General features: G+C 44.1%; 1 protein-coding gene across 7 annotated transcripts in view; it reads left to right on the forward strand.

Moving 5' to 3' along the window:
* Positions 1 to 24,220, forward strand: part of LOC119030004 (nascent polypeptide-associated complex subunit alpha, muscle-specific form) — a 50,442-nt gene that overhangs the window by 19,379 nt on the left and 6,843 nt on the right. For 4 of the 7 annotated variants that reach the window (XM_037117295.1, XM_037117293.1, XM_037117294.1 and 1 more), the window contains 3 exons: positions 604 to 4,393; positions 8,069 to 8,143; positions 12,062 to 12,145. In XM_037117295.1, coding sequence (XP_036973190.1) covers positions 1,449 to 4,393; positions 8,069 to 8,143; positions 12,062 to 12,145 — 3,104 coding nt within the window. In that variant the 5' untranslated portion in view covers positions 604 to 1,448. The remainder of the gene's footprint in view (positions 1 to 603; positions 4,394 to 8,068; positions 8,144 to 12,061; positions 12,146 to 24,220) is intronic. The other 3 variants (XM_037117296.1, XM_037117297.1, XM_037117298.1) reach the window with 3 other exon arrangements.

Consider the following 24,220-nt stretch of genomic DNA (forward strand, 5'->3'; position numbering starts at 1 on the left):
TGTTTTATTGTCAATGAAGACCAGGTTAATCCGGTGCTATAGTGTAAGGCATTACTATGCACAGACGCTAATATGTAAAGAAACATATTACTTTCAGATGATAGTAACCAGCAATGAGTAACAAATTACTTTTTGGAAATAATTTAACCAACACTGGAGACTGGTATTGAGATGAAGATATCGGTACTGGTATTGACATTTTTTTAACAATAGCCAGTAAGTAAGTAAACACATATATACAAAAGACAGACCTCACACAAGGAATATCAAACACACATAATAAATAAGTGTCCCCTTCAGCCACTGTGAATAGGTCTTAATTAGGTTGATACTCTTCTACTGCTGATGATATACTTGCTGTTTTTCCTGCACTCTGTTTTTCACCTACATCCTTTCATTACCTTCTCTGAATTGATGTATTCTCTTTTTCGAGTGTGCGTTGACCCCAGCGCTCATGCATTTTTAAAATAGCTGCCTATCTTATATCTTCCTCATTATCCCGAGGAACAAGCACATTGTGTCTCAACGAGAATGCAACAATATGGGAACAATTACGGTCTCTTACTCCGCTTCTTTCTCTCTTTGTCTTTCTGCTCTCTTTAGGAGCTCACGCTGTCTTCAACCATGAGAGGATGAGTCACTGAGAGAAGAGCTGAGAAAAGAAAAAGAAACCGAGAGAGACTGTGATAAAAAGGACGGGAGGGAGACCGAAAAAGTGCTGTAACAGATAGGCCATTATGGGAAAGTACGAAGGCCCTTCCCAAACTTTTGCCATCCAATCTCTTGAGGGCCCAGGGGACCACGCAGGTGGAGAAGGAGGTGCTGCCAAGTAGATGAGCCAGTGTGATGGACACAGAGAGGATGGACAGGCTGAATTCCCTTCCTTCCTGCTTATTTGTGGGTAACCTCCCTGGCCTCATCAACAGTTCGTCTCCCTGGAAGGTTCAAGAGGAAGGGGACTAAGGAGCAAAAGTGCACAACATTAAAAGTCATGGAGCCGTATGGACACTTTTCACATTTTAAAGAATATTTGATGCTGCATATATTTATTTTTGTACAAAGGTAAGAGTAGAGACCCAGAACAATCTCTGGGTTTGCATATATCACAGTGATCTATACTTAATTTTTACTTGCTGTGTTTAATGTTACCACACCTTGAACTGTGACTATGGTAATCCTTTCTAGAGGACAATCTTAGCAAAGGAGGTCCTTGCTGTATGGATTTTAGATAACCTGAGCAGCTGCACACAATCCTATAACAGCTATTTAAGCTCTGTGATGAAACTGGATCTCAGTCAATCAATTGTGCAGAACTCTCAGTGTTACAATGAATACATAGTAAAGGGGAGATCGCTTTCCTTGTTGACGCACTAACACAACTAAGCCTTCACAACATCAAACTGCCTGCAGCGCCTGTGGATGTTGGGGGAGCAAGAGAGACAAAAGAAATGGTGAGCAAAGAGTCTAATCACTTGCTCACAGGCCAGACCAACGGCAAGAGCACCTTGGCGGACAAGCTGCCCGGGACAATGACTGTGCGCTCTGTGCTGCTCAATCGAGACTCCCCAGATATCGAGAGCCGCCTCAAGCGGCGCCGCAACCGTACCCACCAGGTCCGATTTAAAGACCTGGAGGATGGCAGCAGCAGCAGTGGCAACAGTGGGACAGGAGAAAACAATAGCCATCAGAGGCCTGCCACAGATTGTGACAGCCCACATCCTCTTCGAAAACATAGCAGTAGAGCCCCGACGCCATGGGCTGACAGGGACGGACTACGGGCAGAGGGTCTGCCTGGAAAAACCTCTGTGGTGGGGGCTGTGCGTGGGGACATGGCAAGTACTATTGAGGTGGTGGCTGCTTTCTTAGCCAGGGCCCCTCCTCATCCACTGACGCCTGGTCCTACGCGTCGATGCTGGGCACCACCACAGACTAACTCCCTAACCTTGCCAATGACACGCAGGGCCAGTACGAGCACCAGCACAGCCATCCAGACTTCCCCATGCCTGAGAAAGCCCCAGTCCCTCTCTTCCACACACACGCGTAGCCACAGCTTCGGGGACTCCGTAGGCGTGGATGGGGATGATGAACATGACTCTCAAGATGAGTACCTTACGCATAACCATGTGTTGTCGCCTGGGTCCAAGGATCAAAATGATCCTCCTGGGCCTGGAGATCGTGGGGATCGAACTGTGGTAGAACGGAGGTCTAAAGCCTCCAGGACAGAAATTAAATCAGCTGTTAGTGTTATAAAAAACTCAAGGCACAGCTGCCCCCCTTCAGTTCTTCACAACTCTGAGCCATTATCCTCTGTGTCCTCTCGAGATGGCCCTAAGCGTCAGGGAAGCAGCACTCCCTCAGTGGTCAGGAGGAGAAAGCGACTGAATAGGACAACGAGTGATCCTGGGAAGGAAGTGCACTATTGCACCACTCTCACTCAGACTGAAAGCCCCTGTCCCCCCCTACAACCTTCAAACACCAAACTCTGTACCACTCAAGTACAAACTGAAAGCCCTTCCACACCTCTAAATTCAAAGTTTTGCACCGCCCAAAGTCAAACAGAGAGTCACGATCAGTCTTTGAGTGACAAACAATGCACAACTCAAATCCAAACCACCAACTCTTGTCCAGCCCTACCTCCGAATGCTGAACAGTGCACCACTCAAATACAAACAGACTCGCCCTGTCGATCTCCTCCTAATCATCAACCTTGCACTACTGAGACACAAACCTACAGCCCTTGTGCTTCCCCACCTCTGATGGCATCACCAAGCTCAATGCAAATTCAATCTGAGAGTCCTGTTCCCCAAGCCATGACTCAAGACCCTCCTGACACCCAAATAACTACTGTGCCTTACTGTGCCTCTCCCCCACCAACACAGACACCTGATCACTGCTCTAAGCCACCTTGCTCCTCTCCACTTAGGCCAGCTTGCACCACCCCTCCTCCACCCAATGCACTGCCCATTCCTTGCTCCACTTCTGCATCTACGGTAGTCCAACACCCTATTCCCTATTATACAGTCGTGTCACCACCGACAACACCCAGCACAGCTCTTGTCTGCTCGAGTCCCACCCCACCTGTACCACCATGCCCCACGCAAAACTGCACCTCCCCTGTCCCAAACATAATATCATCTGCTCCCTTAACCTGCTCCAGCCCTACCCCAGTTTTAACCCCTGACGCAACTCCCTTGGAGGCCAACAGACATCCAGCCACTGCCCCAAACATAACACATCAACCATCCAATCCCACACCTCCTACAAATCTGACACCCTGTACAATTGTAACTCAGACTGCTCTGTCTTGCACCTCCATATCCTATTACTCCACCACACATCCAGTTGGTCCCAATGCCCCTCACACAAATTCGACGTCACCCTCTTATGCCACTCTCATACAAACTGTCTCTCATTGCAACATACCATGTAAAGCTCTGCAAAATACCTCTGCTGCTAACACAGGCATAACTCCCTACTCCTCCCCTGTCCCCAAACTAAAATCTTGCACTTCTCCACCTCCACTTGTGAAAACATATGCGTCCACTATTCCAAATGCACAACCGGGTGCAACACCAACTAAAGCTGTTCCTCTGTACTCTTCCACATTTCGTGCTGCGCCACCATACACCCCTCCCTCTCAGGCCCCCTATAATGCTCAGGATAAGAGGGGCATCCGACTTCCACCACCTCCCCCTCCACCTCCACCTTACACACCACGCAAAAAGGGAAATGATCCGCCCGGTCCTGCAATCCGAACACCCATGCTCAGGGCAGACAGCAAGGCGAGCAAGAAAGATAAAGAAAAGGAGGAGAAAAAGGAAGATATAAAATGTACAGACTCACCGAAGCTCTGTGAGCGAGCCAGCTCTCTGAAGCACAGAGCTCAAACTCCGCCAGTCGCTGTGATGAAGGGAGAGAAGCAGTCCTCCAACTCCTCTCCTGCCAAGGCTTGTTTTAAACCCAGCTGTCTCAGCTCAGCCCAGGCTCAGCTTGGGGTGCTACACAAAATGCTCTGCTCAGGAGCCAATGCCAGGCCCAACACCCCCAACAGCCAACACCCTCTCCCTCCAAACCAGCAGGGTTGCTCTGGAGCCAGGGGCTGCTCTGGTTCAGGGGAGCAGCCTACAGCTGGGCCCCTGACTGCCACCCAGGCTGACACACTAAGACAGGTCCAGGAAATTCTGGGTGGGTTGGTATCTGGGGCAAGGTGTAAACTGGACCCAGCCAGGGTGACGGAGAAGCTCCTGAGTCCCAACGGACCTCTGCATGATATTCGTAGCCTGCAGAACCAGCTCCACAGCCTGGAAGGGGTCCTGGAGACCAGCCAGAACACCATTAAGGTCCTGCTGGATGTCATTCAAGACCTTGAGAAGAAGGAAGCCGAGAGAGACGGGTGAGGAAATATTTCATTTTGGTGGGACAGTTAACATTTCATGACTGAAAAGATAATTCCTGCACACTGACTCTATTCTAATCAACAATGTTTTCAGACCATTGTCAGGTCATAATAAATACATGACATAATAGCATGCTTACCTTACTACTATTACATCATCAACATCCAGCTGCTGAGTTGTTTTGATGGCTTTGCACGCTTGCATTTAATTAGACCTGGGATGACTTGCGGCCACATTTAGACCAACCTGCATCAGAAACTCAGCCATTTTTATTCACTTGACTGCGGCCAGCCCATCAACACTGTAGGGGAGCCAAAGCAGTAGAGCTCTGGTGAAGAAATGAAGGTTTGCAATCTGTCGTCACCTGTCACCAATCCAAAGGTGCATATTTCTGGTGCTTTATATGGTTAACTGTGTAATTTAACTGTTTACCCCACAGTAACGTGACAAATTACAGCCTCTTTGATAACTGTAATGACCCTTGTTAAGATATGGATTTGTTATTTTAACCTGGCTTTTGGGATAGTATTTCATATCTCACTGATACTTGAAGCAACACCAGCCTCTTGTACTGTTTTAACTTAGGATTGTTTTCAGTCCAAATGGCCGCAACACCTTTAGAGAGGCTGTGTTTAGAAAGACAACCTCACTGCAAGAAAAACACAGTCCTTTCATTCATTTCACTGCCTCAGCAGGGGCTTGTGACACAGAGGGCTCCAGCAAAGAAATGCAGGGTTGTCTGGCAGGGAAGTTGACCCTGTCTCACTTTTGTCACAACACAATGCAGCCTCATCTTGCAAGGTGCTGCGGTAGCCAAATATCTGCAAGTGCACATTCCTAGATTACTTTGTAATATGACCGCTTTATTTCTACTGTTTACCTCGCTATCATCAAAAGATAAAAATGCTGCCGTGATAACACTGCAGAGTTATAAAATCCTGTCTCATTGTATTATATGAGATATACTCAGATCTAATCATACCGACCTTCCTGGATTATATTTTATTGTCTCACCGCTTCCCAAAACAACACATCCACAAGGGTATGGCCGATTTTCAAAAAAGGTTAAAGGGGCACTATCTTGTTTTCAATCTATTTTCTAATCTAATTCAAGGATTGTAATATTTACAATATGAACGAGGTAATAATACAAACTCAGAAATATATTTTCTTTTCCATAAGCGAATAAACAAGCTGTTCTCACAGGAAAATAAAGTCTCCGGAACACTGTTTGAAGATAGACAGGTGGCAGGGTCCGCCATACATAAACAAAGTAAAACAGTATGAAATTGTTTTGTGTGTTTGTTTATTCAGTCATGAAAACAAGGAGAGTTTGTTAACTTGGTTTGTATAGACACAAAAATAATTCAATGAAGATCTCTCGCACCAATTAAAATGTCATCACCAAAACTTCACAGTTCAAAGACTTAAACCTGAAAATCCGAGCCGATAGTTACAGTGTGTAGCACTTTCTGGCATCTTGCAGTGAGTTAAAGATTGCAACCAATAAAATATCTCTTGTCTCATCCTCCCCCTACGTTGTCCTTTAAAAGACTCCAAAAAGTTCCTCTCTACGGCTCGTGTTTTGTTTGTCCTTTTAGGGCTACCGTAGAAAAATGACAGTGCAACATGGTGGACCTGCTCCCCCTGTCCCCATATAGAGCTCATTCCAAGATTTAAAAAATAAATAAATAAATAAATAAATACAAAGATTCCTAGTTTCAGGTGATTATATACTAGTGAAAGTAAAGGGTCAAAAGATAAATCTGAGGGGTTGTGAGATGATTAATTAAGTACAAAAAGAATCAAAGAAAAACAACATCCTGCTAACTTTTTAGTGAATGTATGCATTAACCATTTGTTCCTGTTGCTTACCTATGCATAAGCCTGAACTTGAGTTTGTTGGGTAGATAAGTGAGGATCACAGTTTTGTTCTTTGCGCCACATGTCCAAGGTGCTGCTTAAAGGTAGCGTTTGCAGTAGTGCGAACTGTTGCATAGCCCGGGGGTTAAATCAAGAGTTTTGAAGAGGGGGGTTTGCCTGGGCTTAAATCTAGTGTGAAAGCCCAGAGCAAAAAAAAAAACTGGAGCTATCCCACATGTGAAGTTGTAAATGTGAAATGACTGAGAGCCGCAGGCTAATGGAGCTGTAAACCCTAGGCTAACGGAGGGCTCTCCACTCAGGGCCGAGTGTGGTGTGAAAAGCCATCAGGTAGTCTGTGGCCAACTTTGACATGAAGTATTCTGTTGACCCCTCAAAAAGCTATGATAGATAGATAGATAGATAAGCAACAAGAGAAGAACAAACAGTGGAACAATACAAACTAGAGACCTGGGAAGTAAATGTCAGCATGCAGCCCATGTGCCTGCTGTTTTATTCCCAGACAGTTAATTTCTCAAGTGAGAATCTGCTTCCCTCCACGCAGAAACAAACACGGGGCAGACGTGATGATGTGATCATAGCTCTGCACTAAAAGGCCGTCTCCTCTCTCCTGAAATGGGGCGAGACAAGTGGGGCTGTTGTAGGCAGATTATCCTTCAAAAAGGGGGGGAATACACAACCCGGCGGTAATAACCTCGCTGCATCATGTGCCGTGAATATTACGGATAGACGGTTGTTGTGCCTAAGCCTTGCTGTGATGCAGCTCCTCTATTTATAGCCAATCCCGGCATTGTGAGCATTGTGAATACTTTGGCAACAAAGCTGTGTGGACAGACCACAATGTAAATTTGGCGAGGAGTGGCTAAAACAGCCGTGTGAGTGACAGAGGGGGGGGAGGGGGGGGGAAACAAACGAACAGCAGATTGAGCGCGAGACAGAAGGCGGGCGGGGCTGGTTGTTATTTTTATGAAGTTTCACGTCAGTCATGTAACTCTCGATCTCAGATATCTGTCATGTCAGACCACAGGGAGCGGTTTGGGAAGCTTTGGTTTCACCCGTTTTGCAGCCGCTCTCTCCTCGAGCGTGCGATGCAGCGCAGATAGGAATCAGCAGTCGGCTGTCGTCATGTTGGTGGCTTCAGATGCTCCATGCCTCTTAGTGTAAACCCTTTACCATTCTCATCAAGTCTTTAATTAATCTGCTTCCTACATTGTAAGCCGCTTAGTAATTTCTCCCGCCTTATCACACCAAAATAGTACATGATGCGGGGACGAGAGAACTCTTGGATACGAGGCGATAAACACAGACGGATGTGTGTCTGTGAATCCGTGGAAAGCCTCGACTGATATGTGAGCGGCGTAATGCCAAGCGCCACACTGTGCAGACGTCGGGACACGTGACTGCGCGGCCTTCCGTCTCATGAAAGTGACATATCGTGCGTGTGAGGATTCAGTGATGGGGCTAAGTGTGATGCATGCAGACTTGACTTTTACCTCATAAGCATTATTTTATGCCTGGAGTAATATAGTGACTCATGTTTTTTTTTTTTTTACGTAACAGCCCGAGCCTGTTGGAAGAGGGGAACCTTCGTTAAAACACGATCAGGGGTGATTTCAGAGAGGATATCGGTGCATGTGCATGGATGTGTGTGTGTGTGTGTGTGTGTGTGTGTGTTCAGTGAGGGGAAATGATAACCCCGAATATGTCTTTGCGGGCTCACACAGAGACACACACACACGAATCATCACTCTCTTGTGCGCCTGATATGTCATCCATGTGCTTTTCAACAGAAGACATTCCTACCGAACCGGACAGGACATTGAGAACTGTGGGACCTGCAGGGACTGCGCCTGCATCATCTACAGGTATGTTCGGAAAAGGATGCTGAGCTCCTGTGAATTTTCTGCACATATTCATCACTCGTTTCACATGCGAGCACTGGCAGCGCAGTGCGTGTCTCGTCGCACAGTTATGTGCATCACGCTGTCATTTCCACTCACGTCAGTCTGGGGAGTTCAGTTTTTTTTTTTGTGTGTTTTTTTTTTTTTCATGGCTTGGTAGGATTGTTGTTCTGCTCCGTGTGACAAGCACAGCCGGAGTGCAGCACTTTGGGTAGGGCCACTCGTCGCACAAACACCGCTGCAGGTTTGATCACCGAACGCAGTTACGAGAGCTTTATTAGGACTTATCACACACACACTCTCATGCTTCTCCCTCTCAGGCTTAATGAGGTGAGCAACAACACAGACTTAAGGCGTGCACCCGTGTGCCCACTTGGTTCCCCCCCCCAACTCAACCCCCAATTTCATTTTTTTCTACTCCTTCCTTATCTCTGTTTCACACACACAGATGCACACTGTGTCAAATACACACACACACACACACACACGGGCAGAGTTACTGCATAATCATTCCGCTCCCAGATTTGAATTGAAATCAATCAATTAACAAACAGGATTTCACACTTTACAGGAGGGTGAAGAAAGGCAAAAAGAAAAGTGTGGATTGCTATGAAATTGAAATCCGCTGTCTCTTAGTTGTAAATGTCAGAAATGGAAAAAAAAGGCTTATTAAGTAAAAGAAGCAAATCTTGCAGCAGCAGACAAGAGAGAAATAGTGAGCGAGAGAGAACAGGGAGGACTTTCAAAGTGCTTACACAGACTATTATAATTCGATTATTACTGGATTAACCTATGAGGCCTGACACATGAAATATTTATTAGAAAATTCAATTTGTTTTTAATTTAGGTGTGTTTCGAATGTTTTGACAGAATAAAAGAAAAATTATGTTTTAATTTTGATATGGGATAAGTTTGTTTTGTTAATTATACAGCATATTTCATGTTCCCTTTAGTTATTTTTGTACACATTTATATACTTTTTTTGGAAATACTTATAAATATTATTACAAAGGTATATCATTACTGTACCATCAACATGATTTTGAAGCTGTTTTAAGGTAAAGATGTGACATAACGTGGCTTAAACAAATTGACTAGCTTGTCAAGGCGTCCATCTTGAATCTGGTAAAGCGAACTCACAGACTTCCAGGTCCGTTCCCAGTAAGTCAGGGAGAGCTTAGAGCTGTCCCACTGTCAAAGCTTCAAGTGCATGAGGGCTCCCTCGCAGACATTTTGAGCCCTTTATGGCCATTTTTCTTTAGCCCACATTTCTGCAGGCTTTGCCTGAGGGAAATACTGACAGTTCAAAGTGTTTTAACACAAGGTTACCAGCATGTGTTACTTGGGGAAGCCCAGTATTCCTTAAGCAAAGTTTTTCATTCTCAGACATTTCCTACATTACAACCGAAGATGTTCTCCTGGAGCTGACTGTCTACCTAAAGTAGACATATTATGCTCATTTTCAGGTTCACTGTTTTTTGGGGGGTTGCTACTGGAATAGGTTTACATTAGTGCTCAAAAAACACATCAGTTTCCCTTCCTGAATCCCCTCCTCTGATTGATCAGCACACACAGCCCCGTGCCAGCACCACTAATATTAAACACTACAGACAAGTTAAAAATGCACATTTCTATATGTTGGAACTTTACATCTGTTTAGGTTGGGTTTTCTTCTCCCATTGGGCTGTGGTTAACTTCAGGCTGACTTGGTTAGGGTTAGGAAAACATCACGTTTCAATGGTCCGACCTTCCGTTAAAAACAGTTTCCTTTACTCTGATGATCTATTCAAGGATGTTTAACGTGGGCCAGATTGGATACGACAGGTTTTAATTATTGATCTTGTTGATGCTGTCGAGGTCTCAGAAATTCATGTATCATATATGATACAAAGTCATTATGTGTTGAGGCTGTCGGTGTAAACGATTTAGAGCGGGCATATCAGTCGATTATGTCATAAGTCTGAAGAATAACCCAATTAACAGGCCAAGTTTCATCATCAGTCTTCTTAATTGTGGACTGGAGCTGCGAAATGTGCCGTGTGTTCACCATCAGACTGATTGCTTTCAGTGATTTGATGCTGCACGCTCACCTACTCGTTCCTTATTTATTACTCTGCAGCGCTAATAAGGTGTTTCCTGTAGCTGCAGCACATCCTCGACATTAACCTGATTATAAAACAAATGATATTAGTGCTGAGGTTCAGTTACTGTAAACCACATAAATGATTCAATCAAGCTATTATCCTAATCTGGTTATTTTTAATTTATTTATAGTGTGTGTGCGTGTGTGTGGGTGTGCAAGGCTCCTCAAGAAGAGGAAGAAGAAGAAGAAAGACGCTGGGGGAGGACGAGACGAAAAGACAGCTGAGGATAAGACAGCAGAACGCAAAAGAGATCTGTGAGAAAAGATCTGAGATTTAGAAATGGAACAAGAGAGAGCGGGAGCGGAGGGAGAAGAAGCCCATAAAGAAAATGATTCATTCAGAAACTAAATACAGCTTCATCTTGAAAGATTGGAATATTACAGCGAGGGTTACTGCTCAGGAATGTCAGCATGAGGCGGCGATACTTCCTCTTCTCGAAGAAAGGGAATACAGATGAGGAGTGTACTGAGAGAGTAACGTGACAGAAGATTAATTATCATCCCCGTGTGTCGCGCTGTATAATCATCTGTTTTTTTTTTCTGCTCGGATTCCTTTTTGAAATATTCCTCTTAATGCTGCGCCGCTCAGTCGACATCCCCAGCCACCATCTCATGGTCAGACGAGGACTTATCACTCAATCGACCTGTCAAGTCGACATGCCTCTTTCATGTGTGACAAGAGGATTTTCCTCCCGCTTTGAAAGGGGAGGAGATTTTCTTTTCTTTGAGGGCTCAAGTTGAGCTGAGTCTGAAAAAAAAAAGAGAGAATTTGGCCGCGATAGAGTAAAAAAAAAAAGGTGTTGGGGCGAGAGGAAAAAAAAAGCTTGAAAAGGGAGTGAGTGATGGAAAAGCCATGAAATCTGACAGGACAGATTCCATCAATTAAAAAAAAAAAAGAAAAAAAGCCTCTTGAAGACGTCTTAGCCCCGTTAAGAAAAGCACAGCTCAGCAGCTCCCCGAACGTATCAATCAAGTCTTGAAGCTCAGACAAGAGTTTATTCAGAAGACTGAGAAATGGAATTTGACCTGAGTTAAACTTACTACCACGCATCATAGTAACTGTGGTTTGGAGCTGACATCAGCAATATTTTTGGATTAAAAATCGATCTAACAATTACACTCATTACGCAAAATCAGCTCAACTCCAGAGCATTTTAGCTCATTGTTTTTGGTGCTCTGGTCCACGACTGTGATGTTTTGGTTCTCTGTCGCCCTTCTAGTATCGTTGTCAGCTGCAGAGAACAGATTATGTAGATATGAAAAAAAAGCATCCAAACTTTTGCAGTAATATTCCGAGATTTCTTTCTCCTCCCTCTGATTATAGACGCAGGCTTTAAATAAAATTTCACAATTCGGTAAGAGCTGCACAGATTTGCAAATTGATTAATTCATGTACAACATAAAGAGACAGATGTACATATCCACTATTTTTGGTCAAATACAGAGACGAATGCATATATTTATAAGGTAAAACACAGTACAGAAGTGGACACAGCTTCAGTGTCTGGAAAGTGAAGCTAACACAAAGTTGCGACCTTGGCGCGTCCTCGGGTTTTCACCCAGATCTGAGGGATGTATGTGTGTGTGAATGGGTGATTGTGAAAAGTGTTGTAAAGCACTTTGTGCGGTCAGTAGAGTGTCAAAGCACTATAGAAATAGAAAGAAGTCCATTTACCGTTTATGTTCTTGTTACTAACTTGACAAATATATTTTTGCTTAATTGTCACACCGGCTCCAAGATGGAAAAACCAAGATGGCAGCGGCTGTAGTGCCGAACGGGAGGCTTCAAAACCGTCAGCAGCAAACCAATGGGTGATGTCATGGTGGGTCCACACTTGGTCACATCCCTTGTTTTTGATGAAAAAGTTCTGATAAACTCACTTTGCACTAACCAGCCCATTTCCAAAATGAAAGATAGACAAAACATATATGTACAATACAGAAGCTGAAATGACAGATAGCAAAAAACACGACTGCTAACGAACGATAATGAAATGTTAACTTGATGAGGAAATAGGCAACAGGTTGCATGCTACATATTAACTTTATCAGGTGACATAAGTTATGTGTTTACAAGTTGTGATGCTCCCAAGTGGCAGAAAAATCAGTATATATATTCTATACAATATTCTATTTAGCCAGAATATTTACACAAGATGCAACAGACTGCTTTTTAAAAACACGCTGTGTTAAGTTTGATTATGTGAGTATCGTCACTAAACCAGTAATTAGGTGCTGTAGTAAGTACCAACATAGATAGATAGATAGATAGATAGATAGATAGATAGATAGATAGATAGATAGATAGATAGATAGATAGATAGATAGATAGATAGATAGATAACTTTATTAATACCCAAAGGGAAGTTAGGTTATCATAGCAGCGGGTACATACCATAATCAAAACACAAGGACAAAAATAGAAACAATAAAATACGAGATGCAATATAACAAAAATATGATTCTATATACAATAAAATGCTTAAGTAGCTATAAAATTAATTAAGACGTAGTGAAGTAAAATAGAATAAGATAAATAAAATAAAACACTGAGGTAGAAGAGAAAAGGTAGGAGGAACATAAGCTGCAAGAGGATAAGGTGCAGTATTTACAGTAATGATAATATGAAGTGCATTATTTGAGTGTTATGGAGTTTATAAAGTGAATGATATGTTTTTTTTTTTAGTTGTTTGTCTTTGTTTATAATTAAAAAAAAACTTAATTACTCCGAGCAACGTAAAGCATTCACTTCAAAGTAAAAGTCGGGAAAAGTCAAACGAAAACAACATTAATAATATGTTGGCTCAGTGCAAACCACACACCTGTGTTTAAGTGTGTGTGTGTGTGTGTGTGTGTGTTGTGTTGTTCCATCTTTCAGGGCGAGGCTTATGTAAAAATGCTGATGACACTTTAAGAATGCAAATGTCAGATACTCGTGGCTACAGAACGTAACGTTTCCCACATTTTGCACCCGACCCAGCCCCACAAACAAGCACTTCATTTGTTCTGGGGTTATTTTTTTTTTAAGCGGCTCACATTACAGCAGGAATAATGCATGATGTATGTGATGTTATTTATCCGGCACCAGCGGCACATTAACTGCATGTTAATAACGTGAATTTGATTGTGTGGCCGAGCACAGGGCTGTTAATTACCGAGCGGTGGTTGTGATATTTGTCCCCCTCCCAGTTATTCTCTATTCGCTAATGGCGTTACGGGGGCCTGCGTGGAACAAAGTAGGGAGGTCTAACAAGGAACTGTTGTGCTTAATCCCTGTGGAGTGTGCGGAGACGGCAGGCCTAATCAGATCTGTGCTCCGCTGCTTTATCTCTGCTGCCTGCTCTGTCTGTTGCTCGATCACGCATTTCGCTGGAGGAGCTCGATGGGCTGCTACTCTGAGATGGATTAATGACTCTCCGGACCGTGCGTTCTCCAGCTGAACCACGAGTCCACTAAGAGTCCCCCCCCCACCACCACCACCAACCACCCCTTCTCAAATACAATCCGTCACCGCCTTCACTGAACAGCAGATAATTGAGAAAAAAGGTTGCTGAGGAAGCATTCTCGCTGTTTCTCTCCACTCCTGCTGGCTGAATGTTATCTGTGGGGGGATGCCACTCACGCTCGTTTGATATCCGTGGCCTCGTTTCACACCCTGCGTTGTTTCCTATTCTGTTCTGCTCATTTTTACGGTCCGCGCTGACTCTCCTAAGCATCCTATTTGTAGATGAATGCCTCCCCGCGTTTGTGATATGCATATGGATGCCAGGCGTGGTGGCGGCGGCGGCGGAGGGCTTTCCTCTCTCCAAGACTGGTAGGACGAAGGCCACAGACTGATCCATCGGGGGAGGGCTTTGAGACGAACATTTTGTGACAGCGCCTACAGTAACAACTCATCACTGGCCACTCTCACCACACACCCATCATGAATCAGCGCTCCCCTGACGCACATCTCCCACTGACACAACATCGCATGACAGGACTGGATAGTCGCTGCACGCTGTCCTTCGATTGCGATGGACCCGACCAGAGAGTGAGTTGGTGGAGCATAAGAGACTCTGGGCACGGGGAGGGAAATTTGGGATGACTCTTCATGCATCTTAATATCTCCTCTCATTCAGCCTCCGTACCTCTTCCCCTCTCTCTCTCTCTCTCTCTCTCTCCTCTTCGTTTTCCTTCTCTCTTTTTTTTTTTTCTTTCCAACAAATGCCTAACTCTAGTGTGCGGTGAAATATTCATCGACATTAAAAATTAATCACGGCGGCTTTAAAAAGATTTTAAAAAGTAATAATAGTGTTAAAGGAGGGACCCGGAGACATCTCGCCGCTGGCTCGGCGCGGGTGAAGGACGGCTGCCAGACACGTTTGTCCCATAGATCCCCGTGATGGAGCGGCGCTGCATGTCTTGCATGGTTAAACAGGCCGCATTAATACAGCCCGATGAAGTCTCCCAGAGAATTAATTGCGATCGCGATGAAAAATTCCAAACAGCGTGCGGGGAATTAACATGAATCCACATTTATTGTTTTGGTTTTTTTTTGCAATCGGAGTCAGGGGAACGCGGAGACTTTGTGCTCTAAAGTGCAGAATCTAGTCAGAACAATGCATAGTGTCTTTGCTGCCACTCAAGGCGGCGTTAAGAGCTGTGGGCTGTGGTGCATGGAGCCCTCATTCGCACTACTCCTGCCCTCCATAATGTGCTTCTGTCTACTTCCACGTCTCCAGAGTGCTACTTCTCAGCTTGGGCTCACGTTTCCTTTCACCGCCTTTGATTCAGTTTCACACGCGGGCCCAGAAGGGCACGGCAGTCCAATTCAAATACTCTCCGCACGGCTCCAACGCTGGCCCGTAGCTGCTGACAGCTCCTCATTGTCCTGGTTTTATCCAGACGAATATGGCGCTCCACGGACATCAGAGAAAGAGACGCCTTTTCCAGTAGATTGCTTGTGTCACTTCCTTGACTCCCCTCCACCACTGCTGCTGCCGCCGCCGCCACCACCACCACCGCCACATTTCTCCATTTTTTTTTACGCTTTGAATATAAATACATTTCACACCTAAATGGGGATGAGGAGAAGCGGTGCAAACTCGCAGCTCCGGATTGGGTATAGGGGCGGCAGGAAAGAAGAGAGAGGGTGAGAGCAGCGTCAGAGAGGAGGTGAGTAGGAAAGATTGCCCAGGCGGCTGTTTACAGCTCAGCTTTCCCCTTTCCACGGCCAGATGAACCGGAACCCGAGGTGTGTCTGTGCACAGTTTATTCAGGGGAAACCCACATCTGCACTATGCGTACATTGTGTGCAAATGAGAGGACGCTCCTACCAAAATAAATCTGTGCCTCGGTGCCGGGGCTCCTCTCTGAGTACACAGCGATGTGTGAGCAAATTATAGATGAACTTCTCATGTTCACAGTCACAGGGATATTTCTGAACCTGTATCCAGCCTCCAGCCATTCATTAAACATTGACAATTCACTGCCATTATCATAACAGGGTGGGGGGGGGGACCTGACTGAATAGAATATAAAATGAATTCCCGGGGAAGATACAGAGGTTAGGAGAGAGGGAGGGGAGGGGAGTGAAGAAGCAAAGCAAAAGAGACAGAGAGAAGAAACAACAAAGTCTATTACAGCGATAGAAAAACCTGTGTGTGTGTGTGTGTGTGTGTGTGTGTGTGTGTGTGTGTGTGTGTGAGAAGACACAATATGAATTTTAAAAGCATCTTTAAAAACAGATCAGGCAGCCCAGTGTCTGTTGAAGTTATTTTTACACTGGCCTATCCTGCTAAAGTTCAGCTGGCGCAGGAAGCAGCGTGTCCATATATCTCGACCCTGTACGCCTTTATATCAACCGCAATCTTCCCCTGACTTCAGAGTGTCTATAGTCTATATTTCTCTAAAAAGAATACATTAAATTGACAAATGAAAGGGGGTGTTTGCGCTCGTATCGATGAACTTTATCCCCCCCAAATCAGCAGCTCTTCTATTGTTTGGCTGTGGGGCCATAAAACTTAAACTTTTCTTTCACTCTCACAATGTGGTTTTCGTTTCTTTTAGCTGGCGTCAGAGTTTTAAAAAGGCAGCTGAGCAGTCTGCTCAGCACCGAACGGCAGACGGACAATCGTTTTTCCGATTACATTTTGTAGGAGAAACGCTTTGTAGCAAAATTGCTGCCTGGATCATGTTCAAGAGTAGGAGGCGCAAGGTGAGTCATCGGCAGGTTGTCGGGGTGGATGGTGGGCACGCGGAGAGCAGGAGTGTGACACTGGAGACAGGTGCCGAGGTTCACACAGCAGCGGGACTTTGTTGAATGTTACTGGAAAACCACAGCTTTGGTTAACTGTTAATAACGTACTTCAGCTGGGCACTTAAGGTCACTTTTGACTTTTTCCACATTCAAGTGCCTACACATTAAAACCTCAAAAAAGTTTATTTGATTGCCAGAATTTGTGCGAGTGGATATTGTCGAGGGAGCAAATGAAACGTGGCAAAAATTTTGCTGATGTGATCTATAAAAATGTAATATGCATTACAACAGGATCTCATGGGAGTCTGTATTGTCTAAGTTTTGGATGTGCAGGAGAGTAAGTACAAGTAAAATGGTCGTTGTTAAGTTTAAAGGCCCCAAAACTGTCTGGTTAAGTTTAGGAGAAGGTTGTGGTTTGGATTAAAACCTTCATTTGTTATATCATTTTAATTCTTTATCCTTCTTTTACTCATGTGATGTACATTACATAAGTTATCAACTGAACGGGTTGATTCCTAGAACGACATGACCCTGGCAGCGTGACAGCGACAGGTGTGTACAGGACCTTTGTTGTGTGCTGTGTCCATTCTCATCTAACTTATCACACATGCATATTCTGCATATAGGTAGAAAGGTAAAATGTGCCATCGAGAGGGAGTGACAAGAATAAAACACATTAAATATGTTTTGCTTGTAATTAAAAGGATCAAAATGATGGTTGAAATATGAAAAATATGACATATAGCCAGCTAACAAACAGTATTCATGCTGTGAAGAAAGAAAATAAACTGTATACATTTTGAGAGACTCATCAAAAACTACCTTTCCTGAGGCTAAGTCCCCTCAGCTAAGCAACATCAGGATAATCCTCCGATTGCACAGCCTGGATTTGCTCAAATTGTCAGGTCGTCCATATCTGACAGGAGATTGATCACGAGCACAAACAGATTTCTTCCTCGCTGCGTTTCTCAAACCAAAAACACAGAGAGAGGGAGAGAGAGAGACAGAGAGAGACAGAGTTAAATACAAACCGATAGAGAGACAACAAGAGAGGAGAAAAAGAGCTGCTGTGTTTTCAGTTTAACTGGATATGAGAGGTTCTCATTTCTCTAAAGAAAGATTTGTCAGATTCTTGACACTGACCTTTTGCTAACAACCCTGTCAGTGCTTTCAGACCTGTGTGTGTGTGTGTGTGTGTGTGTGTGTGTGTGTGTGTGTGTGTGTGTGTGTGTGTGTGTGTGTGTGCACATGCGCACCCCTTCCCCCCGTGGATGAGGCTGATAATGGAGAAGTGGTGTGTGTGTGAAATGTGTAAAGGGCAGGGCAGGCAGTTCTTCTGCAGTAATCCATCTTTACTTGAGGGTGAGCCGCGGAGCAACAGGCAGCTCGCAGGGGAGAAGGAAGAAAATACACTGTCGGCATCACTCTCATTCATATGAAACTGCGCGGAGGAAACGCTCAGCCAGCGGGGGCACGAGATTTTCACAGCGAGAAAACAAGAAAATAGAAATGAAGAGCATTATTTGTTCCAAACACTCTGTTTTTCTTTTGCACCTCTGACAGTGCGACAGTTACATAAAAAAAAAAAAAAAAACAACAAACAGCCACGGTGTTTGTTGTGAAGTGGGAGCCGCACACATTTTGTCTCAGACCATTCACCGGAGATGCGAGACCGTAAAATCGCTGTACGTCCTTACAAATGTGTATCCATCCACTCACAAGTTTGTTTGTGTGAAGACGTGACATATATAGGGCTGGGTGTGAAACGGAGGGAGAGACAACACCGAGAGAAGAGGGAGAGCGAGAACCCCTTGTTCGTGCTGTTTGGCAATAATCACAGAGCCGTGCTCGCGCCAACAGTGAGTGCCAGATGGTGCCCATCACCGATGTGCCATGTCTTTGAAACGGGGAGGAGAGAGGAAGATCAAGAGTGGCATGTGGAACAGGGAAGCACTGCCTAATGTGGATGATGTGTCATATAAATACTAATCACACTAGAATCACACCCACAGCTAAATTAGATCCCTAAAGCTCTTCCACTGGCACCCACTCTCAATCTTCTCCCTGCTTTGGCTCCGCGCTCATGTCATTATCAGAGATCGTCGATAAATGAGATACTAAATGCTGATGGCTAGCGTGAGGGATATGTTTCCACTTACTATAGTCTAAATAGCACTTATGGCCTCCCATTTGTAATGATGGTAACTATTTGTTTTTGGTAGTAAATCATTTGCTAATGCTTCATGGGTCGGTTTTAAGTTACATGTTTTCTCAGGTTGCCAGGTTGGAAGAAATGTCTTTGGCTGGTCTTGACCTCCAGCATGAAGGTAGCAAAGGTTGAGAATGAATTAGTAATGAACTTGTGTGCAGGCAGTAGTGTTAATAGTTGTCTTGTCACATGTTCCTTAGCTTCTCCAGCCAGAAAACAATGTTGGCCATGTACATTTCTGGATATGTCGAAATGTAACATTTCTATTTATTTTATGTGTCACAATGCTGTTTTTATGTTCTGGTTAGGTTTAGGTACAATATTCACTTGGTTTAGGTTTAGGAAAGGTTTTTTTTTTGGCTTATAATAACTGCTTTGGTCGCCACAAACATGGCGGGAAAATTGTCCCAAAGTTTCCTGGAAAAATATGCAGTGGTTTCAAACTTGTTGAAATGTTGAAACGCAGTCTTGAACTGTGGTCACTGGCTTAGCAGCCTTCCCCGCCTATAACTCCAGCACCATCCCCTCCGCTTCCCGATATGTCTTTCTTTATATCTGTTGGAATTTCAATACGCTATGCAGATTATGACATGTACAAATGTGAACTGTGAGGAAGGAGAACAGTTACTGTCCTCATTTAGTTTCACACGCCATGTTTCTGTGCGTATGACATCATAGTTGGCAAGTCGTACACCAAAATTTTCGCTGACTCCCCGAGTCCTTGTTTCCAATTGAGGGGGCGCGAGTGTGAATTTTCCAGTCGGGAAACTCTTTTCTCTGATTATTTGGACAGCACAGTAATCAACTAACAGTGTCGTTTCACACCAAACAACAACAGATGTCACCGTGAGAAGAATGAAGAGGGAAAGCGGGAGAGTCCAAACACTGTTTATTATTCTCTCACATCCATACAGCTGCCGGTCCACTGACCGCGTTGAAGTGGCCGTGATTGCGAGATTGTTGGTTTTGGGATAAATGGTCTGAAGGAGAGGACAGCGTTAGCGACACCTGGCTACTTTCCAAAGCAAAAATCAACTGCAAGAATCCAGAGAAATCTTAGTTTGTTGGTCAGTTGTCTTGATAGTAAGTTTTGTTATTTACCGATCTAGTAAAGTCTACAGGGAAAAAGACTTTGACACGTCACCGGATCATCTCCATTGAGTGAATGTCCGTCTGTTCACTGTAGTTCTCCACTGAGTGAATGCCCATGTGTTTACTCTTGGTTTACCTTGGTTTCTATCACCCTCCTTTCTTTGAGGTTCTTTTTATTTGCAGTGTTGAGTTTCCACAGTTACTTTTAGTTGGTCAACTGTTAACAGTGGAAAACAGTGCCTCGTCAAGTTTTGGTTGCACGACGGCAGATGTGCCAGATGTGCTTTCCTTTGTGCCATAATTAGAGCCTCATTTTTTTGTGAAAAATCCATCCTGGTGTTAGACTGAATGGCATAGTGATGGCAGAGGTTCGCAGGGCACCAACCTATACACATCATTTTCTACAATCATTACACTGTGCAATCACTGACCTCCCACTGATCTACTCACGTCTTCTCTTGCTAGTTTAAAGGTCCTTTTTGTAAGATAGTTGATTTTGTGAGTCTCATCCTCAAAAAATCAGCTATCTTACAAATAGGACCTTTAAGCTCTCAGCATGGCCCCTACGGGAACTCGTTAACCGCCTCTGCAGACCACAACGTTTAAAATTTCAAGAGTTACGCACCAAATACATCAGCTACACCACACACTGCTCAGCCGTGCCTGCTGGTGCAGGCAGTGGAAGCTCGCAGCCGGCCGTAGCTGATCAAGAATTAAGCCAACCAAAGGACCAGCCGACCACTTACTGTGGCATCCTGACCACAATCAACAAAATGAACATCTAATGCATCTGAATTCACTGATCTATAAAGCATTAGTAAATGACTATTTAACATTAATAAGATGAGACAATTCATTATTGATCCCACTGAAGGGCAAGTCTGGGTGTTACAGCAGCAGAAGGACGGAAATAAGAAAAGCTAATGAAGAAAAAGAAAAATCATTATCACGGCAATATCTAGAGGACTTTTGAACAAATTAATACCCTCACTTACCACTTAAAATCATTGTTTAGCACCATATTTCTGTCTACCTGAATATCTTTATGTTTTATATATGTAAAGAAATATATATCTAAAGTCGACTTACTGGCGTTTTTCAAGTTCAACAACGTCACATGAGCTTTTTCAGTAAATTTATATACAAATGCGGATTAAAATCGACTTTAAACTTTGTGAATATATTAATTTCCTCCATTTTTTTCTTTACCTGTTGCTCTGTGAATCTTTTGGACACAGAAGCCGCTTTTCCAAACCCTGAAAAGTGTTCGTCAGAGGAAACAAAACTAACCTACGCTCACTCTGTTAAATATGTCTGTCATTTATTTCTGACCTCACTCCTCATCCCCTCACGTCGATCTGCTCCCTATTTTCTGCATCTCTGCACACACCCTCCAACGATCCTCCCCGTGGCTCACCTTCGCCCTAAATCTTCATTACCCCTTGAGACCGTCGTTATCCGTCCCACCTCCAAGAGCCAGAGAGGTGAAACAAATAACACACACCCCGCCTTCACACAAACAGAACCATGAAGAACGCCTCAACGCGCTTGTGTGTGGTTATGAATGGGTGTGACAGAGATAAAGATGGATGGAGCTCGACTGCTAGCTTTTGTTTGGGTTTTTTTTTTTTTTTTTCTTTTTCACAGGTGGCAAACTGCCACCCTGCCATCACACCCCTCTCTCTGAGATCTCCTCTATAGCCTCTCATCCATCAGAGCCTTCCGCTCCAGCAGCTATCACTCAATACCTCAGCGGTGCTGAGGACAAACAGGTACTGCGTGCAGCCAGCCGTCACCTTTTGCCTTTTAATTCACCTTGGCGGACTTACTGTACGGTTGCTTTATTGCTGTTACATCCTGGCGACGTTTCAACAAATAATAGCCCACAAAAATGTCCTAATAACAGAGAAAAGTTTTGTGTCTACCGACTGCCGAGCGTTGGATAAATATCCATTGTGGGCGCGAGCTGAGGAAAAAAAATCCTGGCGTGGACGTTAGGACAGACTGGGTAAGCACACCTCGTCACATATGTTGCACTAAATTTGGCTCACAACAGCCCCGGGAAGCCGAACAGTACATTTCGGTCCAATTTCCTCAATGCCAGCGCTCGGCTGTTATCGACACGGATCTGCCCTGACTCGGGTTTAACTGCGCTGAAGCTCTCCTCGTGCTCAGATTCCCACTGAATTGCAATGACACGTTCAGCAGCTCACGGGCCAAAGAAACAGAGGAGGTTAATCGCGCAAGCTCAGACTTTCCTGCCCAGTGATTGAGAAACAACACCAGCCAATGCAGGTGAAACTGCAGACTCGACTCCATCAGCCGACACTTCTGTTCCCCTTTACTTCACAAAGATTTTAAGAGTTAGATGAGAATTCAATACCCTCTGATTAGCTTAGTATGGATACAGGAACAGCTAACCTAGTTCAGTCCAGATCTGTTGACCAATATCTCTAAAGAACACAAATGAACCCCTTTTCTATTGTTTGTTTGATCCAGCTGCCAACTGCAGGCATGAGACAACATGAAAATGTCACGTCATTGTTGTAGCCTGAATAATTGGGATTCATGATATCATTCCGATAATTATTATTGTTTCAACACTCCAAAAAATGCTTAAAACTGCACCAAAACATACTGGAAATCACTTGAACTTACATTTTATTGCATCACAGATGGGACACAAATCTTACTTTAGTGAACATCCTCTCAGTCAAACAGTCATAAATATGGTAGTCATGAATCATTGGGTACTCCTGCATAAATAAAGGATAAAAAAATGTCCTTTTTTAGTCTGGCATCCACTGTGTTTCCACACATCTTCCAATTTGACTTTGTGTTCTGGAGGATACAATAGGCAAGCTGAGTGTTAAGTCAGGATGACAGGTTTAGGATTTTGGATAGAAAGAGAAAGGTGTAACTAACTCAAATTGAAAGAAGCAATTTAAAATAAATCAATCAGGAAATCAATATGGAACTGAGTTATCGAGCAAGACAGCTCTGCATGGTTGTGAACAGATAATCAGCCGTCCAGCTTACAATAAGAAATCGCAATTCACCGTCTTACGGGGGGGTTGTGTAGCAGACTATTTCTTGGCCAGCTGCAACCCTTTTTTTTCTTTTTTCATTTCAAGCATATTTTCCAAATTTTCAAGTTTTTGCTTTAAAAAAAACACACACACACACACAATATGCCAAATGTTGTGTCGACAGCTTGTTTCTGCTGCCTCCAAGTCACCGCAAAAAGTCAATTATTGCAAAAATGTTTTCGATTATTTCGTCGTGTCCGTCGTTAGCCATACCTGTCCTATTTGTGTTGCCAGCACGACCCCCTCTGTGGTGCCTTCAGTGGCCAGTTTACACCTGACAGAGGCAGTTAGGGTGTTAGCAGTGTGCAAAGTCCCAAAGTAAACCAGTAATGAGTGTGAATTCACAGTGGACAGCTTTTTTTTCTTTTTTTTTTCCCACAGAACAGATCCTGGATGATCAGGACTGCCAGCCCCGCTCTTGGCTGCTGGCTCTGTGTGTGCAAAGCTTGTCTCATTTATGCATTTTGTACGGCATCTTCCCATGGCACAATGAGCTCTGCAGAGTAAACAAAGCACCGAGAGTTAGACCACAATAGCGGGTCAAGTTTTAAAGTGGTACAGGCTGACTCTGATGGGACCGTTAAGCTCCCGGCCTACATGTGCTTTTATTTCCTCATCCCTAGCTTATGTTTCCTCGGTAATCAATCTTTACCTCGCTTGCTCTTTATTTACAAAAAAGCTTTTGTATGATGCGGGGGGATTTTCTTCTCCTCTGATCTTACACCTGCCAGGTTCTTCATCTGGTCTCTTCAATCAACAACATTTCTGTGTGATTTATTTATGCACGTGGAGAGAAATACAAACGCGGTGAGCGGCTGCCCCCCCCCCCCCCCCCTTTTTTTTCTTCTCCCCTCTCATTGGGAAAAAAGGGCTGTGCTGTTGATTTTTTGAAAAACAAAGCTCTGCGGAAAGAGCCAGAGGTCGTTGATAAGGTCGCATTAGTGAAATCTTTCCGGGTAATTGCTATGAAAATGTAAATATTTGGCATTCATTATCACACAATGGGGGGAGAAAAAAAAAAGAAAGATGCTAGCAGGAGGACAAAGACGGAGGGAGAGGCTGTAACGTTAAAGCCGAACAAGGTTACTTTATTTAAAATCCCCCCCTTGTTTACTCTGAATCGCTGCCAAGCACTTCAGCACTTAGTTATTAAGCCAAATGTATTGACCTTGAGCATTCGTATCCTTGCGCACATAGTTTCGGTACAATATACTGTTCTGTCCTGTGCTGAGAGGTGCGTGGCGTAATGTGAGCCGACTGGCCGTGA

Source organism: Acanthopagrus latus, chromosome 12, assembly GCF_904848185.1.
Source record: "Acanthopagrus latus isolate v.2019 chromosome 12, fAcaLat1.1, whole genome shotgun sequence".
Classification (NCBI taxonomy): Eukaryota; Metazoa; Chordata; class Actinopteri; order Spariformes; family Sparidae; genus Acanthopagrus; species Acanthopagrus latus.